The 21,227-nt window shown below is 28.4% G+C and overlaps 1 protein-coding gene across 3 annotated transcripts in view; it reads left to right on the plus strand.

Moving 5' to 3' along the window:
• The first annotated feature begins 1,437 nt into the window (after nucleotides 1-1,437).
• The window catches only part of LOC130895674 (transducin beta-like protein 2), a 44,283-nt gene continuing 24,493 nt past the window's right edge, over nucleotides 1,438-21,227 (plus strand). Inside the window, exons 1-3 of one of the 3 annotated variants that reach the window (XM_057803128.1) lie at nucleotides 1,438-1,706; nucleotides 2,922-3,134; nucleotides 8,671-14,608. In XM_057803128.1, coding sequence (XP_057659111.1) covers nucleotides 3,089-3,134; nucleotides 8,671-10,085 — 1,461 coding nt within the window. In that variant the 5' untranslated portion in view covers nucleotides 1,438-1,706; nucleotides 2,922-3,088 and the 3' untranslated portion in view covers nucleotides 10,086-14,608. Of the gene's footprint in view, nucleotides 1,707-1,739; nucleotides 2,142-2,921; nucleotides 3,135-8,670; nucleotides 14,609-21,227 lie in introns of those variants that run through there. The other 2 variants (XM_057803127.1, XM_057803129.1) reach the window with 2 other exon arrangements.

Here is a 21,227-nt window from a genome sequence, read left to right on the forward strand (position 1 = left end):
AGTAGGTAACCCAATTAAATAAGGGCGAAATTAGACCTAAAAAGATAACCTAACCTCAAAATGAATTATATAATTTAGTACAGGACATTATAATATTTAGTAAAGGTTAATATATGGAAATAACATTTACTTTTACACCCCTGATTAATATTCGAAAAGTTCGGGTTAGGTAATACGTTTGTCTTAAAAGAAATGAAAGAAAGCATAGTGTATAGATCAGCTGTGAATGTGAAAACTAAAATTTGGTATAGAAATATTTTATTTTATATGAGTTTGGGCTAAACTTTTGACGGGTAGTGTAGGTCTAAAGTATATAACACATTTTAAGACTCGTAAGACAGAAAATGCACCTTTATTCAATTAAATTAATACAAATACTAATATAACGTTATTACAACAATGCATTTGGACAAATTAATGCTTGTTTAATGTGTATTTAATCATTTATTATTCAAAGTTTGCAACAATACGATATAATTTGATTTAAGTTGATATTTATCATATATTCAATAAGTATTTATAGTTATTATATCTTTAACACCATATAAATAAATAAACTAGTTAAAAATATCCTATATATCTCGTCTAAGTCATGGAATTTACCAACTAATATGAAATTTTGGAATTAAAAATATCTGATCTATTTTTATTAAAGCAATACAGGCAATTTGTAGACGTATACGTAAAACTGGTTGTCTAACGTCGTAAATCAATTGCGAATAAATATTTACGTAGTAGATACGGTAATTTATATATTTGTAATACAAATTATCCAAATATTGATTTAATTATTTATTTTTTGTTATTCTCTTATGAAATTAGTGAAGTAAAAATATCTGATCTATTTTTGCTGAAACAATGCAGGCAATTTGTAGACGTATACGTAAAACTGGTTGCCTAACCTGGTATATCAATTGAGAATAAATATAATACGTAGAAGATGCAATCATTTATATATTTGTAATACAAAAATAATTTTATCTAAATATTATTATTAAATTTTGATATTCTTTATATTTATTACTCAAGTTTTTCAACCATCTCACTTTTATTTATGAATTTGTTTAGATCTAACATTTAATGTTTCATATACTCAGTTCGGTAAATGTTTTTAGTATTTTTGTATATATATTTTATTTTATTCTGGTTAAAAACTGACTAACAAATCGAAAAATTTTCATTATGCTTTCAAATAATTTCTAATAAATTATTGTTTGCTTTCATAAATATAAATATGCGAAGTACACCCCTGATTCGTTGATGTCATGTGCTTTCCTAACGTACACGACCACGTGTTTTTTTTTTTCATTACATCAGTAACTAAATAAAAAGGACTTATCTCAATACTACTACTCTACAACGGTATTCCGATGTATCGATGACTAAAATCGCTACGTCACTTTACAGGAACTGGTTTATTATTACTAACTGATAAAAATTGTTAAGTCCAGACCAGAATATTAGTCATTGGCAAAACATTTTATACCTTTGTTGTTTATCATAAACGTTCTTGTTATCATCATGAAAGGTTGTACGTTTCTACGTTGCTGTTTGTGTTTCATTTTATTTGAAAAGTTCAATTTAATTTAGAAAAAATCTAATTCTAAATCATTTCAATTAGTGATGATAAAATTCGCGTCGTATTTTAGATGTTCCATGTTATCTGAAGAAAGTGGAGGGGATCGTATAACGACACGTTAGCAGAGGTAATAAAAAAAATATTTATAAAGAAAATCGATCAGTAAATAGTTGTACGTGTATCTGAATCATACACTATATATTTTCAGTGGGTAGCTCAGTAGAAAGTCATGATTAAAGTCAGTTATTCTTATAAAAATTTAAGTTTGGCGCCTTTCTCTCCGCTGTATTCAACGATCAGTCTCGCTAAGTTGTCAGTTGGCTGGAAAGTACAGTTGCGAGAAGTGTATGATCGGACCTCGTGGTGTTGTGACTCATAGAATCGTCGATCGTAAATTTTTGTCGAAAATTTTGATATATATATAAGAAAATGGAAAGTGTTTGGTACGATTTTCTAACAAATAACGTGTTAGTCTTTACGGTACTTATCGGTTTAAGTGTTTTAATTATCATGTACGTAATTAAATTGTTTAAAGAAGAAGAGGTTAGAGAAAATATGAAAAGTAAGATTTTTTATATTCACTGTTAACTGTTTCTTTAAATATTGAGGTCGTGGAAATATATAAATTAATCATTAAATATTGGAGATTACCTCACTTAAAATTAGTTTTTTCTAAATTACATAACTAAATGATATTTTTTTTACGTTTTATAACACATTTTATTAAAATGTATTGCTTCCATTTGGATATGTGTACTAGGTCAACAAACGGAACCACGTGGAGCCGATTTAAAAGTACACTGTAAAACAAAAACGCTGAACAGTATAAAGAATAAACGAAAACTTTTATTTTTATATATTTAATACCTGATATTGATGATATTAACATTAATAGTGAATTAGATGACTGAAATAATTGAATTAATTTGTAGTTAAATTATTTTTAACCTCTTAACCTTACAAAAATTTGTTTGTGCAATCTGCTTTTGCGTTTTATTACGTAGCGGTTTCGTCAAAAATAAAATAAGAATATTACTTGCATAAATATTATCTTATTTAATTCAAGATCAAAAAATAAATTGTAAATTTGATTTTAAAACGTTGTATAAAAAAATGCAACTAATATTAGTCAGTATAGTGTGTGTTTCATGAAAGATTTGTATAAATTATTTTATGAATACGAAAACAAGTTTTTACACTGAGAAAACGGTTTATTTATAACGAATCTACTTTTATGCTTGGCTTGTAAAAGCGATTTTATTTTATGTTATAAAGAATGTATGTAGTATGAAACGGTCAGTCATGGAACTTGAATGACTGTATGGTATTTTGTATGCTGCAGGCGACAAATTAACGGTATATCCCGAGAAGAAAAAAGACCAGTCTCAAGGTGGGAAGAAGAAGAAGAAGATTGTCGAAAGTAGATGGACAGGAAAGCATGATAAATACATCTATAGTCATCCTTGGATTTTGACTTCGTTGAAGGGGCATACTGGGAAGGTTTTGGATATGGACTTTAGCAGTAATGGGAAATTTTTAGCTTCATGCGATGACGGTTAGTAATTGTAGTATAGTTTTTTCAGATTTTTAACTAGAAATTTAATTCCATAAATTGAAATATCAAATATTTACATTTTAACATAAATAAGAACATAGAGTAGTTTTTTAGTCATCAATTTTTTGTTTTATTCACCATTTGGAATCAAGTTTCTAACCTCATTTTTTTTGGAAAACTTTAAATTTAAAATATAAAAAACGATCTTTTGAAATATATACGTACAGTATCGTCGAAAACCTACTGATAAAACCTAAAGAAACAAATTCTAGTGAAAACCTAGCGAAAAAAGTATGACAATAAATTTTTTATACAAACATTATAAAAAGTTTTAATCCGATATATTCTAAATTCGAATTGAACTTGACAACATCGCATATAGTTGAATTTGTACGGCGGGATTTTAAGGCTGGTTCATAAACTTGACGTTTGTCGATTAAAATCATTCACGTACTACGTAAATATGTCAGATTTAAATATAAATAAATAGGAACGTTTTAACCATTGAATTAAAAGTTAAAGGAAGGAGTAATAAACAAAAGTTAGTTCGGTGCATATAGAGGACGGTAATCTCCGCTTTACCATAGGCGTGCTATACAAAAATTATTTTGTAGCAAACGATATAAAATATGAACAGAGTTAGGAAAAAGTGTATCTTTAATATTATGGTGGGCCAAAAAAATTTTTTTAGCTACTACGAAAATATCGTCCAAGGTTATCCAAACTTTGAGCTCTTAATATCAATATTTAGAGGTGCCGCATCGTGATTTTTTTATTTCTCATTAAAATTACACAGGAATTTTTTTTTTTTGGAATTTCTATGTATTTTAACGAATTATTGTGTAATAAAAAGAAATAAATATTTCAAAAAAACTCTTTTCCATGCAAATTAAAAATAAAAAATCACGATATCACGAATAATTCGTGATACAAAAATATTATAGTTCATTCGTAAAATTGATTAAAATGTATCAAATTTTTCTCAATGACAATAAAATTCTTGTAAGATTGTAGTAGAAATGTGATGGGATAAATGCAACAACAAATATCTTAAACAATTACAAAAAGTTTGAACCTGATATACTCCAAAATCTAGTTAAACTTGACAACATCGTATATAGTTGAATACGTATAGCTGGATTGTAAGGCTGATTCACAAACTTGATGTTTGGCGTTTCCAATCAATCTCTTACTAAATTGTTTACCACTATTTCATCTTAATTCAATTAAAATATTTTCTTCAATGTATACGTATGGTGTAATTTTGTTTCACTATCTACTAAACTGATTTTCTATTATAATCAGGGGCTATCATCAGAGTTATACATAATGAAAATTACATTTGAATAAGTGAGTTAGATATTTAGTATTTACAAGTTATTTGATGAGATAATTTCATCAATCAGCAACGAGATACTTTTTTAAATTCAAAATATGAATTAATCGGAAATTTTCAACTATTGAATTAAAAATTAAAAGGAAGGAGCAATTAACTAAAGTTGGGTGCATATGGCGGACGGCAATATTCGCTTCGCCATAGGCGTGCTGTATAATTTTTTTTGGAGCAAATAATATTTTCATAATACAATTCCAATTAAATTTATTATTACAAATGAAACTGAATGTAAAGTTTTAAAAATTCAAGAATACTTTTCTTAATATAATTATTTAATTTTTATATATAATTTTTTAATAATAATACATATCGTGAGAAAACTGTATCTCAAAATTTACAAATTATACAGGAGAGCATTTCAAAGTTCCACCAATTTATAATTAACCAATGCCACGAAATCTATTGTATTTATAATTATTTTGGAATCAAAATTACTTGTTCTATGAGAATTTCTAATATCAAAAGCCTTATTCACAAGCGATGTAAAGGAGTAAAGTCGAAATGGTCGAAGTTTTTCTTTTCTGTCGCCTTTTCTACATGCGTTTATAAAAAGTTGTTTCTGTCGTGAATACTGGTCGTGGTCCTGGTCCTACGGCTTCATCTGTACCTTTTAAAACATTTATTTTTTTTATTAAACTGATATATCGATACTCGATCAAAACTTATGGCAGTTTTGTGCTTTAGGCGAGGCAGTGGGGTGAAGTACTGATACTTTTAATACTGTAAGATTATTATTTCAAACCTACAGATGTAATTATGAAAAAAAATAACAAAAATCTTGATAATTATTATATTAAGAGCATGTGACTGACATCTAACTTTTAGCTTTGAGGTTTGTTAAAAATATTTATCAGTGAAATGTTGATACACTTCTTCTAGGTGTCAAATTCATATGATTTGTTTTTCTGATTATGTTCGGGAAAATTAAAAACAATTTAACTATTTATTTTTATCATTATGGTAGGTACGCCTATGTCTTAACCTTTATCAAAATATGAAAAGTGTCTTTTAGATTCTATATATTTGAAATTAATAGAAGCTAAAAAGAATAAAGAAAAAACAACTTACCTGTAAAAAGTGATCCTCATTATATATTATTATGAGTGTTAGAGCAGCTGCAAGCTACAAATCCAACCATATTATTTTCAATTTATTACTAATGTTTTAACACTTAAGCCACTATTATAATCGATGCTAATGAACATAAAACTAAAAATATATTCATAACCACTGTACAATTAATAAAAATTTTCATTTTCATAGTATTCATCCCGACAGTTTCGAAAATCTTCACGATGTACGTGTTGATATTACAGTTACTTATGTCAAACGTATACTTCTAACCAAATTTTATTGACACCCGTTCGTGAAATTTCGTTAGCAAACTGGAAGAGCCAATCAAATCTGTTTTCATCAGTCACGTGATGTCACAATACAATTATTGCTTTAAAGATTTATAGTGTTAGGAATCTTTGATTTTAATTTTTCATCATTAAAATATCCGTTAATTTCAAATAGAAATTAATATAAGTTCAAAATATTGGATTGTTTTTATATATCTAAAGACACAATTCCCGCTCAAAAGTTTACGAGGGAAAGTTGGCTGTGGATGACGTACGGAACATCACATATGAATCGACCATCTTAGAAACTATTATTAGTTCAATAACAGCGTTGCCAAGTTTAATTCGAATTTAGTCAAATTGATTAATAATCTTTACGAACGAATGAGAAAGAATAGGTAATTATTTGGAACAGGAAATTATTAAACGAAATCATAAAAAATATATTACGTTAATTTATTTACATTTTGAAATCGGTTAATATGTCTTTACAGCCGCAGGTAATGATATCACAGATAAAAAACTTTTTCATAATCATTTACAATGTCTACAACAGGTCAATGACATTCGACTATCATATGAATTCAAAACAACAAATTGCTCTTTTTACCAAATGTTATTAACCTTTACACATTCAAAATTTATCGCAATCAAATCTATTAAAATTTTACGAATTTAACTATAATTTTATTACAGTGTACGAGTACCAATAATAATTTTTTTATCTAATGTTCTCTTAAATAAAATATTTGAATTGGATTTATCCATCTAAGATAGTCCAGTGGATATATACGTTGATAAAGTTCAAATAATAGATATATTTGGTTTCGCCGCCACTGGTTATCTAGGTTAAGAAATCGCTGATAAAATCGTTTGTATTGACATAAGCCTATTTGATTTTATTTTTCACCTTCTAAATACGTTTTAAATTCACTTTACAGATAGCATACACACACAATGAAAAAAAAATGATTTACGACAGATAAATCTACTTTTTGTTGACTTGAGAATATTAGAATTTTGCAAGCTATTATAGGGGTTATTGACTGTATTCATAAGTCGTGAAGAGATTATAAATATTTACTATTTCTGCATTTTCTTTTTTAATTTGTTTAAGTTAGACATACGGAAAATGGAATGTTTGCATTACGTGGTTCAGATAAACATATAAAAACATAGGTTAAGAAATTGAAGAAGAATTCAATTTTAATGCACATAGACAATATTCGTGTTGGGATAAAATCGGCAACGACTAGTTTTTACATAGACAAATATTAGGCTTATTTAGAACAATCGAAGAGACGATTTTAAATTAAAAAGAGAAGAATCTATTATTGAACATAAGAAACGAAACCATGTGGTGATAAAACTAGGAGGTTAAATGAATTGTTTTATATCATATTAACTGTGAACATATGATTTACAGTTTAAAAGTATCGAAAATATTGAAGGTAATATATTTATAGCATTATAAACTATTATTTACCGGGTGATAACGAATTTTGATTAAATACATACAGTAGCGTACAAATTTAAAGTTAAAAAATAAATTTTTATTAAATGTAAAAAGTTGTTAGTAGAGTCAGCTGTGAAATTGACAGCTGCGCATTAAATTAACTTTTAGTTGATGTTTATTAGTACAATTTTGACAATTTAAATGTCAATAAAAATCATAAGTTAGTATATTAGAGAAATTCTTGAAGAAACACGATTTGTAAACCTAATAATATACAAAGTTTTTTCAATAATATCTTGTATCTATTAAAAATATATAATATTAAGAAAAAATGATTTATTTATTAATATTTAAGTGAAATTATTTTTGGTTTAGAATAAAATAATTATAAAAAGTGCATTGAACTTAAAATTAGAAGGTTTTTGTGGTTGAATTTAGAAATTTTCGAATGTTTTATTTGAAAAAATTTAGTTTCTTCTTTTCTATATTAATTACCTGAAGATGAAAATCGGATTATTCGAAATTTTTATTTTGCTTTTCTTCTACCGTATAACCTAAGCTTCTAATACAAATATTCGGTGGTAAATTAGTAAAAGTGGTAGCAAAATTTATAGTCTTTTTAATAATAAAAAGAGTTGTTAGTCAAGGTAAAACATTTTTCCTCGTTTTCAAGGACAAAAACAACAATTATCAATTAACCTTCACAACTAGATGTTACTAAATTTACAAAAATTGTTCTCGACCAGTCAATTTAGAAATATTGACGCCATCTTGGAAATCTGTGTTTATTTATAACGTGTAAGTTTTCTTATTTAAATATACATAAATGTAGTTTTTTATAGACATAATACATAATACAAAATTTAAATTATACTATGTACCGAACTAATCAAGTAATTAGGTATTGAAATTAATCATTTTTCTAACGATTTGACTCATCTACCGATTCCGAGATGAAACTCCGTACTTAAAGGTTATCTATGGTCGGAAATACTTTAGTCATCGTTACAATATGGCGTCGGATTATTGTTTGGTTAAGGAATCTATTTCTAGACGATATTGATCGTTATTTTTTATAAATTATCATAGAATAATTAAAATTATTTTTTTTTTAATAAGAATATAGATAAATAGTAATAAAATACTTTTTGTTTATATAAATAAATAGAACGTGTTGATAAAATTTATTTCTTCTGATTGTCATAGTTTCTTTTATCAATGTTTATGGTATATATTTGAAAGAAATCTATTTAAAGTGTATAATAAAACGTGCTAGGTGATTATTGAAACTAATGAAGCGTTTTTGTGTACATAGTGATGAAATATTATTTTTGTGTGCAGAAGATCCTGACCCAGGAGGAAAGAAAGAAGCTGCTATTTCCGAAGAATTGAATAAAGACAACGTCGAACCGACCGACGAAAAATCCCCCTGTTGTCCAAAAGGTTTATCGAGGAGACAAAGAAAAAATCGTAAAAGAGACGATAGCTCGCCGCCGGGAAAACAAAAACTGAAAAAATCCAAACCGAAAAAATCGTCTACCCAACATCAAACTATTAATAACAATAAAAAAATCATGTCCAATCGATCTGATCAATGGGACATACCGGAAACGATGCTCTACGATCTTCTTCAAAATTATTTGTTGTCTTTGGATCAAATGATGACCATGGGGTATCCGATACAGACTACGGTGGATCCGGGAGCGGTGGCGATTTACAAGAGCCCCAGCGAACCCTGCAAACCCGCGAATAATACAATTTTCAACTTGAACGCGATGGAATTCGTACCGAGAAGCGATTGCAGTACTTCGGATAGCGGTCAAGGTTCTGCGGAGTCCGGCGACAGCGGGGACGAATCGACCGCCAGCAGTTGCAGTAGAAGTAGCCGCAGCAGTACCAGCAGCAGTTACTGCTCGTATTACGACATAAATAATTACACCGAGCAATCGTTAGTGCCCAGCAACTACGTTTACCATTCGAGGATATGTTGTAGATGCGAAACGAAATTTTACACAACCGAAACTGAATATATGACCCAAGAGGGATGCGTCTATCATTGGGGGAAGCTGCAAAGCGTTTTCGTCGATAGGAAACCGCAGGTGGCTTACAGTTGTTGCAGCCGATCGGCGGGAACTCCGGGTTGCACGGAAGGGAAATTTCACGTGTGGAACGGGGTGACGATGGGAATGAACGGATTTTTCGACGATTTTATATCGACTAAACCGAGGAGGAAGCTACCGCAAGAAGGACATTACGGCGTATACGCTCTCGATTGTGAAATGTGTTATACAGTGCGCGGTTTGGAAGTAACGAAAGTGACGGTGGTTGGAATAGGGGGGAAATTAGTGTACGACAGTTTCGTTAAACCTGATTGTGAAATAGTCGATTATAATACCAGATTTTCTGGTATAACGAAAAAAGATATTACGAGTAATACGAAATCTTTGACGGACGTACAAAAAGATTTGTTGAATTTTATAAACGCGAAAACTATTCTAATCGGACACGGTTTAGAAAATGATTTACGTGCTTTGAAGATCGTGCATTATACGGTTATCGATACGGCGCAGACTTTCCCGCATTACCACGGTTTGCCTTATAGAAGATCCTTGAAAAATCTCACTTCTACTATTTTGAAGAGGACTATACAAGGAAGCGCCGACGGACACGACAGTTACGAGGACGCCAACGCTTGCTTGGAACTCATGTTATGGAAGGTGAGAAAAGATTTGAAAAAACTTGCCGTTTATTCGTAATTATATTCCTCTCATTATTGCTTTTATTTATTAAAATGCTTCTCATTTATAAAAATCATTTCCTAGTTAGAAGATAGAATGCAAAACTTAAAATAATTATTGAATCTACGAATAATTAACGGAAAATCGATTTTTTTATGATTTCAGTGTAAATCCAATTAAGAAAAATTGAAATACCATTGGTTACGGTGTACTTTTCGTAAAAGTTTTGAGATCAACTTCATAATTTACTTTCGAATTAAAAATAATGAACAGAACTGTTTAAATTAATTTATATCCTATGATTTCAGTACTCGTTTAATTAAACAATGGATCTACCGATAATTTACAGATTTTTCTTTCATAAAAATAATAATTATAAGTATCAAAGTTGTCACCGTAATAATAATTAAAATATATGAATACCCCCTGCACTGAATCATAATAAAAATTGAAATACCATTAGTTTCGGTGTACTTTTCGTAAAAGTTTTGAAATCAACTTCATAATTTGCTTTCGAATTAAAAATAATGAACAGAACTCTTTAAATTATTTTATATCCTATGATTTCAGAACTAATTTTTAATTAAAAAATGGGTCTACCGATAATTTACAGGTTTTTCTATCATAAAAATAATAATTATAAGTATCAAAGTTGTCACCGTAATAATAATTAAAATATATGAATACCCCCTGCACTGAATCATAATAAAAATTGAAATACCATTAGTTTCGGTGTACTTTTCGTAAAAGTTTTGAAATCAACTTCATAATTTGCTTTCGAATTAAAAATAATGAACAGAACTGTTCAAATTATTTTATATCCTATGATTTCAGTACTAATTTTTAATTAAAAAATGGATCTACCGATAATTTACAGATTTTTCTTTCATAAAAATAATAATTATAAGTATCAAAGTTGTCATCGTAATAATAATTCAAATATATAAATACCCCCTGCACTGAATCATAATAAAAATTGAAATACCATTAGTTTCGGTGTACTTTTCGTAAAAGTTTTGAAATCAACTTCATAATTTGCTTTCGAATTAAAAATAATGAACAGAACTCTTTAAATTATTTTATATCCTATGATTTCAGAACTAATTTTTAATTAAAAAATGGGTCTACCGATAATTTACAGATTTTTCTTTCATAAAAATAATAATTATAAGTATCAAAGTTGTCACCGTAATAATAATTAAAATATATAAATACCCCCTGCACTGAATCATAATAAAAATTGAAATACCATTAGTTTCGGTGTACTTTTCGTAAAAGTTTTGAAATCAACTTCATAATTTACTTTCGAATTAAAAATAATGAACAGAACTGTTTAAATTATTTTATATCCTATGATTTCAGTACCCGTTTAATTAAAAAATGGATCTACCGATAATTTACAGGTTTTTCTAGTAAAATGAGTTTTCTACCATAAAAATAATAATTACAAGTATCAAAGTTGTCATCGTAATAATAATTAAAATATATAAATACCCCCTGCACTTAATCATTATAATAAATGAACATTTTTTGAAAAGGAACTTGGTAAAAATTATTGAAATAAAGAATGGAAGCCAAAATACCAATTTTTTTTTTGAAAATATACATAATTATAGTACCTTAATAATAATAGTAAATAAATAATGTTAAAATCTGTCAAATTTGTTCAATATCTTGTATTTTCAGAACTCATTTCAGACTTGTATAGATACTTCTATACTCCCCTCGTTTTTTGATTCTAGAAAATCGAAAAATGATCCGATTTCGATGATTTTTTTTTAAATTTTCTTTTTTACGGCGGATTTACGAAAAAAATTATGGGGATGAAAAAAATTGAAAACTTATATTGGTTTCAGGGTTTTAAATGTTCATTCACGTATATTTGTAGATAACTTTTTTCCAGATAATCAAATGAAGTTGTTATATTTTTTTTTCATAATCTAAACAAATAAACGAACAAATTGAAGAAAAAACTATACAAAAATGTTAATTTATCATGATTCTATAATTAAAAATAATGATTTCTCTTAAAATTAACCTTTTCTCACATATAATAGTTTGTACCTTTTTTATTAAGTAATCATATGATTGTGGTGGTATGGAGCTGTCAAAAGTCATCATCAATTGACATTTACGTGTTTATTTCATTGTATAAACATAACTTACCATTTGGTATTTCTTATGTTAATTTAATTGTTCTCGTTTGAATCCAGGGCCTAATCCATTTTCCCTTTGGTTTTTTCCGAGAATTGTCTTACATACATATAAACATAATTGTTTATACAACAAATACCGCAGCACAAGCAGCCATTCATTTAAGTTCTTAATACCATATGACATCGACACGATATTGGACTTATTGCGCAGAAATTAGCGCAGAAACTGTACATAAATATGATACGGGATGGTATTTCTGTACAGTATTCGATATCGAAAACTAGATGCTCGTATTACATTATACAGTTTTTGTCAATATTGAAAACTATACAGAAAACAATATCGGTAGTTACATAACGTCCATACTACCTTTAAACTATTGAATCATTTGAATTTAGATATTTTAAATAATTTAGTTTCTAGTAAACACAATATTTGTTAAATAGTAATTTTGATTAATGACAAAAAAAGTTGAAAATAAATATGCATTCCATTTACATTCAAGTGATCTGAGACTTCTGTATCTTAATCTCAGATAATTACGTCATTGCTCACAAATTCACCGTCTATTACAGCAAAAGAAACGACATATTCAAAATAATAGTATTTATGAGATTATTTACATTAATAACTGTTTGCAATAATCTGACAACGTGATGTTCTTAACCTCACTTTCAATCTGAGTTTAAAATAACTCACTATAAAGCATATACAATACTGTTCCTAATATTGTTTATATTCTCACAGCTCTCAATTTTTTCAATATATACCTGTAAAATAATAAAGTTGCCCTAAGTTTACGTAATTTACTTATTGTATGATAAAACTGCAACCATATAATTGATACCACAAAGTACACATTAAATTTTTATTCTACCTTCTAACTAAACGTTTAGATATACGAAAAACAATGTGATTCAATTATGAATTAAGAAATTTGTACGTTCCTTCAAATTTCTATTTATTTTTTTGATTATAGTGATAAAAAAAAGGAGAAAAGATTCTCGTGTTTTGTTGTACTGTGATGAACTTGTTTCTATTTTATTCGTTTGTTGTGGCAAGTATCAGTTTTTTTTTCGAAAACACTATTTCGTTATAAAATTAATTTCTTCCACGCAAAAATTATCATGAAAATATTTATACACATGCACTTTTAATGTTATGTTTACTAGTGAATCAACGTTACTTTTAAAACATCATAACTTTTGCTTCTTCTTTTATAATTAAATATAAAATAATATCAATGCCTTCATTTCATAGACATAGTAATTCGAGTTGGCTGAAAATATATAATTTCTATATTCAAAAGTTGTGCTAATTTTAGAAAGAAACAGCCTCTAGTATAAAGTATATCTATCTTTGTTCCGCTGTGCGCCGATTGGTCAAACGAGATAGGGCGTAGAGAAATATATTTGTGGGAGGAGTAAGATACAAGTAATTGAACACTTGACAGAGATAGCTCTACCATAACCTTCTTTCTATCTCCTTCTAATATTAGAACACGAAATTTATTGGAAGCGATATTTAGTATTACTTTGTCTATGCTTCACTCCGATTATCATTTAACTATACTTCAAAATATAACTTCTACTTCTTCTTTTTTATGTTGAATATAAAATAATCATTCTGGCCTTCACTGTGATTTAATATTTGACTATAAATTCATCTATGGAATTGCCATTTTGAAGATCATACAACTTTTACTGTAGAAATTTTTCTGAAAATTCATAGTACTTGTAAATTTGTTTGAAAGAAATAACTTATAAACGATATTTTGTTTGTTTGTTTGTTTATGGAGGTTTATTTTGCTTTGCTTTTCTCTTCGATATTTTCCATAATATCGTCCGCGTCAGAAAGAGTAACACAAGTTTGAGGTTAGTGGCAGCAACTTCAAGTGTATGAATAAACGTCAAACGGCAAACGGAAAATTATGAATCAGCTGCAAATCTAGTAGATATCGTTATTTAAACAGAATGGAAATTCCACTATGCCCAATATAATTATCATAGTTGAGTGAATTTCATGGTAATTTTGGATGGAAGATGAATTTTTTAATTAGGGATATAATATTTAATATTTTTAATCATTTGTAACGTCCAATATGACTCAATTTTGGCAGCTATCAATTTATAAAATGACATTATCAGTCTGAGTGCCGTGTTGAACAAAGTATGTCCCTAAATTGAAAATTTGTGTGTAATGTACAACAAATCGTTTATGATAATTAAGTAATTTTGTGATAATAGTTTTAAGGACTATTTTGTTAGGTCCCCGGCCGGGATTTCTTAATCATTACAATTTGTAAAATAATCTAATTGTTTCGACTGTAGATTTTCTATTTACAAATTTTCTACTTTCAGACATTCAATAAATCGTTTTATGTATTATATGAATTTTATTTATTTCCTCAATACTTTTCCTCATCCTTAAGTTCAATTATAATCGTTTAAAGACTCTGGTAACTAAAAAAGGTAAGTTTCCAATCAACTACCCTTCAAATTTATTATTCCATCCACATTTCAAAAGATGGGTGGAAAACGGAAGTAAATTATGAGAAGAGAACAAGAAAATGATAAAAAAATGATAAAGCATTCGAAATGAAGGTAGATAGGAGCAAAACCAATTATTGGGGCAACCTACAGGGGCTGAGACAGGCAAAGACTTTCCTGGGAAAATGTATCAGCCAAAAAAATGTCATAATTGTTGGCAAACATGAAAATATACAATAAAGAAATTACTTGCCATACATTTTCCTTCCAATTAACGTTTTTCCAATTCGAAATTCTCTTATTTCAAGTTTTGTTTTCGTAACACTACTCAAAATGTTAGGTTAGGAATTTGACGAGTTCGTTTCAACCACAAATATTTCCATAGAGCATTCTAGAACACGTGACTTTGACAAATCTTCGACTTTTTTTATTAAATAAACGTACACAAAGAAAGTATTAAAATTCCAAGTATAATATATATCAACACAACGTTCAGCAAGCTTTTTGAGACCCTGGTAAAACCATTATTTGAGTTTACAAGTTATTTCACATATTCTAATGTCAATGATGTCATTCTGGGACGTACTATGTCAAGTTAATATCAAATCAGCTGATTTAGATCCTCGAACAAAAGATATCATTGGAAATAATTAGCGAAAATGGTTTTTTGTTGTATTTTAAAATGTGTTAGCAATTATATCAGGCATATACTTAGTTTTTATTGACTTCCTGCAATTCTCACTTATGAAAATCAACTTTGGCACGTGTAAGAGAAAAATAGTTGGATGCTATAAACAGGGCGGGCATAACCCAAAAAAATAAAAGTATACATTTTATAAAAGTTTTTGTTTGTATCAAATCACAACTCTGTCTCTAATTCTAATTAGTCTTAAAACTATGAACATGAACAACTTCACAAATTTAAACTCGAATCTCGAAAATAACCAAATTGATACATAAACAACTTTTTGAGGTTATGTTCTGATATAGCCCATTTCTCGATATAAAAGTTTTAAAACAACTGTTTGAAATACTTATTGTTCGAAAAATAACATTTTTGGTCAACATTGATTAAAAATAAACAAATAACATTCTTTATAAACTTGTTTTACACATTCAAGCCCAAAGTTTTACGTACATTTTGAAAATTTTATTTAATTTGGTATTGGTACTAAAATGACTGTAATAAAATTGTAGAATATACATTTGGAGTTTAGTTTTATCCAAAAATGAAACGTAAAAAGTTATAATATATAACAGATAGATAGTCCACTGCAAGTAACGGTGTCAATAAAATATTATAAACTAAGACTGGTCATATTTTGTTCAAAGGATAAAACAAACGGTTTTTATTTTACGACTAGTTCCATATATTTCACTATAATACAAAACTTTTTTTAGTTCATTAGTAACGGTGAAAACAATAAAAAATTCTTGTACCTTAATTATTGTCAAATCAGGTGATTTTATACGTGTTCAAACAATGAATCACATTTCAGAAATGAAATCATTAAGTAAATTTATCGTGAAGATATAAAACAATGTATAAAGGCAATTATTCAAACATAACCTAAAATAACATAAATCAAATGATTAATTCATTGAATTTCGTTATCAAATTGCATTGATTGAATATATTATAATATTTTCAAAAAAATATTGAATTGAATAGTGGTTAACAAAACCTTGACCTTTATTACTAAATCTATAAAAAATTGGGTTTCGTGATTTCATTGCTATATCAGCTGTAACGACAAACATTGAATATTTCCAATGTTGCCGGATTTATACTTATAAATATATTATTGTTTTTTTAGATTTTAGAACGTTTTTTTTGTATGTTTATTGAAAATGAATTGTAATAACAAAGATATTGAATTAATAAAATAATAGAAAATAGATTTTTAATATCAAACGTATTAAAAATTGAGACGTCAATTAGGCCTTATATACTAGAATTTTATTTATTGAAAGACCTTGACTGTATAAGTGGTTATACTCGTGTCGATATTGAGATTCTGATAATGATACAAATTAGAGGTCTATGAATTTAATAAATCAAATTGACTAATCTTTATATCTATAAGTTGAATTTACGCTTAGGTTATGTAAGAAGATATCGAAATTGAAATAAATTTCCAATATAATCATGATAAAAAAAAGTTTTTTGTAAAACTGTATGAAACGATGTAAATTGTAATTATCAGTAAATAAACCATGTGATTTTATAACATATTTTGTCGATTTGTGACGTATTAATAGGAAATGAAGATATTTTAGTATAAACTAACCTAAAAATCGTGAAAATTACATTTTTAAAATATTGAAACACATTTTCGTTCGTTTTACTGCTTCAAATAATCAATTCAACTGTAAAAAAAATCTGTATTATATTTGAGCTCTAGTTTTTTGTGAAAATATACGGGTAGTAATAAAAATTACCTTTCCATCCAGGTTATTTCTGTAAAAAATCATTTATATCACCAGGAAACTTGATAAACTCGAGATGTTTTCAAGTTTTATTTAAATACGAGTATAAACTTTATTCTGAACGAATTTTATATTGGCAACTTAATTTGTTATAGATTTTTTTAAAAAAATTCTTACATAGGCGTACTACACATTTATTTTGATAAATAGCAATAAGAATTATTACATTTTTTATAAAATAAACTCCTAATTATACAACAAGGGTCGTATGGAAAGTTCTGGAAGATGGGAATTTCATATATACGCATGCGTTAACACCCATTTTGCTCGTATAGTTTTTGTTTGTCATTGACAATCGTATCTATGAGTCGTTGTAAAAATTTAATGTTATCCAGAAACATTAGTAAGGTTTACTTAAATGAATCAAAACTATATTGTGACAAAATGGCGTTTATTCGTTGTTTCTTCTTCTTTTATTGCAAAACGGGAATAAGAAACCATCTATATCGATTAGACAATCTAAGAACACGTCAAAATGATGGCCGTAGGGTAAACAATCTCGTATGCACCCAAGAAACATTTTTAGAGGAAACCACGTGGTACCACCAGTGGAAAAACTTGAAAATGTGTCACCACTATCTTTTTTTGTGAAAAAAAAAAGAACTAGATTGACTTTCATTAATATCAGCGCAGATAAAGTGATCAAAACTCAACTAAAGTTCCGCTATGGTGGCAAAAAGAGTGTTTCAACTCCATTGAATAAGCATAATGCCATTTCGCAATAATACTGGGAATAATAAGGTCTGAAATTCAACAAATAACACAGAAACTTACGACAAAAGTATTTATTTACCCTACGGTGGCCATTTTGGAATGGACGTCAGCTGATTTTGGTAATTCGGGAGGTTGTTCAATCGGAGAGCTATGAATAAATGTTTATTCAAAAAAAAAAAAAAAACAAAAATCTACTGTAAATAATCTAGTTTATAATACTACTGAAATATAGAACAGTGCAGTTGTATGTAGGATGTATCGTTTTTGTTATTCATTACTTTTGTATACATATTAAACGAGATTAATATGACAAATGACAGGCGTCATAATTGGTGACGATTAATCGGTGACGTACCTCGTATCTATTAGTTAATTTTTTTATCGATGAAAACGAAATATACTGTTACTTTACAAATAGTGTTAATACAAATCCATTATCCATCACTTACAGTAACAGTAAGAAGAATTAACTAACAATGGCGTGTACATTACCCTAAAATGTTGAATCAAAACAATTTCAATTTGTCAAATAGAAATAAATTTAATGCATTCTCGGTTCATTAGTAGAGAATACATTTCATAATTTATAAATAAACAAAAATAACATTAACTAATATAACATTTTCTCCAATTTAAGGAACTTTAAGTTTTTAAATCAACACAACTGGTTGGAATTGACGTATGACGTATGACTTTTGACGCGACGTTCAGATGAACATCGATTTAGTTTTATGTTTATAATATTTCCTTAATTTGTTTTGTTATTATGAATTGTGGTATATTTATATAAATAGAAAAATTACGTAATACATATTTATTATTCTATGACGATAATGATTACGATTATTGTGATAATGATCGTGATCTACTGGTTTCTAATTATTCTATTCTTTCACGTTATCGGCATATCGAACTAGATTGGAAATGAATTAATAACGATTATTATGAACATCGTTACGTTAAAAAATAAATTACCGACGTCTATCGTATGAATAATTATAAATTACGAGTGTATATTATTTTAAAGATTTGAGATATAAAGTAAGAATTAATAATCGATCTCGTTTCTTTGATCGATTGAAGAATCGATTCCATAAGAAATGTATTCAGCATTAAAGATGTCCGTGGTTTTTTATAATATTTAAATCAATAGTACACGTACAGTTTAATTTTCTCCTGTCACGTCTTAAACTAATAAAACAAACATAAAAACATATAAATAATCGTGGAAAACAAAGAAAGGTTAAGTGTATCACAAGGAAATGGAAATATATGCGCCGACTTTAAGGTTATACCATTGAGGAAGTCAACAATCTTCTCAAGTACTGTTCAACCTTAAAAAATATATATAAAAAAAACAAAATAGATGTTTTATTCAAGCAATTACCGCCATCTCTAGGTGATGCTAAGTACTTTCGCCATGAGAATGCGCCGACTCAATAAACATTGATTGTACGAAAGTTATTGCTTAAGCCGATTTCACACGATGCGTTTCCAACGTTTGTCGATGGTATAATTGGACGCTTCACGTGCGCATGTCATGTTTTGTTTCCAACGTTGCCAATATCATCAAGTTTATTTTAGAATAATTTACGCTATTTATCATTTTTTTGCCATTTTATCAGTTTTCGTCCAATAGTTTTGTCAATGTCAAAGTGAATGTTGACAGTATCGTGTAGTTTCGGCCTTAGTCTCCACGAAATTAATAATGTCGACAGTTAAAATAACGAAATATTTTATTTTCTTTGACTGATAAAAAAGTGAAACGTCATTTAAAAATGACTAAATTGTAACGGATGAAAATGATTAGGAAACAAAAATATTATTGACCCATTTACCTTATTTTATAGGTTAAACAAAGTCACTTTATCATCGAAATCAATTTCATTGTATCCGCTAAAAAGTTTACAATGATTTATATGTAAAGTAAATATCGGTTTAGATAAAAATAATATTATACGAGGGTTTCCGAAATATCGTTTCTTGAATATCTGTTGTACAAGACAAACCAAGTTATCGTCTTCGGAGACTAGAATTAAACTCTGGGGGACACAATTCGCCTAATGACAAAGCCAAAGCGCCCGATCGGCTTCTCAAAGGACTTTGGTGACGTCAAATAGGGCACGACGGGCCTATCTGAAGGCCTATGTGCTCAACCATGAACTACGAACTCCGGGGGACTTTTTTTTGATATCAGGTGATGTGACATGGATTCTCTGGACTATCAACGATAACATTCAATCCCGATCTAGCACCGAGTGATTTTTATCTTCTCCTGAAATGTGGCTTGGAGGGTAAAGCTTCCAAACTACCAAAACCAAAATCATTGCGGTCACAAAATGGTATTTTAAATGGGATTCGAACCCTAGACCAGTAAATCCGGAGGTTGACGCTTTAGCCGATTTTGCTAAATCAATTTTAAACAATAATGAATCGATATTAAAGCAGAAAACTCACAACGACATTCTTAGGCTCGAGAAAAAGAACTAGGCGTGATGACATTAAGTTTTTCATCTTCTGGAATGGTTAAAAAAACCGGTGTTGGTGTAAGCGTGAATTTAGTCACGTACTAGTCGAATAACTCAATTCATAACTTTGGAAAAACTATTTGTGTGGTTTCACTATGACTCGTTGAATGTCAAGACTATTAAGAACACTGGAACTAAGGGACGTATGGAATCGCTTAACTACGGCGTTGGTTCCCGTCAGGAAACGGTCAGTTTACAATAAATCTTAACGTATATAAAAGTAACTAGAAGTTAGATAGGTAAATTAGGTAATCCGAGACGAATTAAAGTGGTGGGATACACTAACAATAATAAGACATAAAGGAAAGTTATAAACAAACAAACCCACGTAGAGGTGAAGCTTATACAAGCGTGTTAAAAATATTTTTGTTGAGTATTATTAATAATTATAATAAATGACTATTATTTTTAATTAATTACAACGATTAAGTATATTAAACGATAATTTTTGTGGTGAAATTCAATCTCTAAACAAATTAAAACTTTTCCATTAATAAAATGCGCATTTTTCGAAATTTCAAATACATGAATAAACAATTTGGAACAAGTATCGAAACCCGTTGAATTTACGTGTTAACGATCCTTCGAAAAACAGTTAGACAGACATTAGATGTTTTTTTCCAAACTATTTTGTTTGTTTATATTTGGTATGCATTTAAACAAACTAATTTTGAAGTTCGTTGACTGAAATTCATCGAAAAATGGTAGTTCGAATAAAACGAAAGAGGTGCACGACTTTCAATGACCTTGTTAATAAAAATATCGATAGTATGTTATTTTTT

Source organism: Diorhabda carinulata, chromosome 6, assembly GCF_026250575.1.
Source record: "Diorhabda carinulata isolate Delta chromosome 6, icDioCari1.1, whole genome shotgun sequence".
Taxonomy (NCBI): Eukaryota; Metazoa; Arthropoda; class Insecta; order Coleoptera; family Chrysomelidae; genus Diorhabda; species Diorhabda carinulata.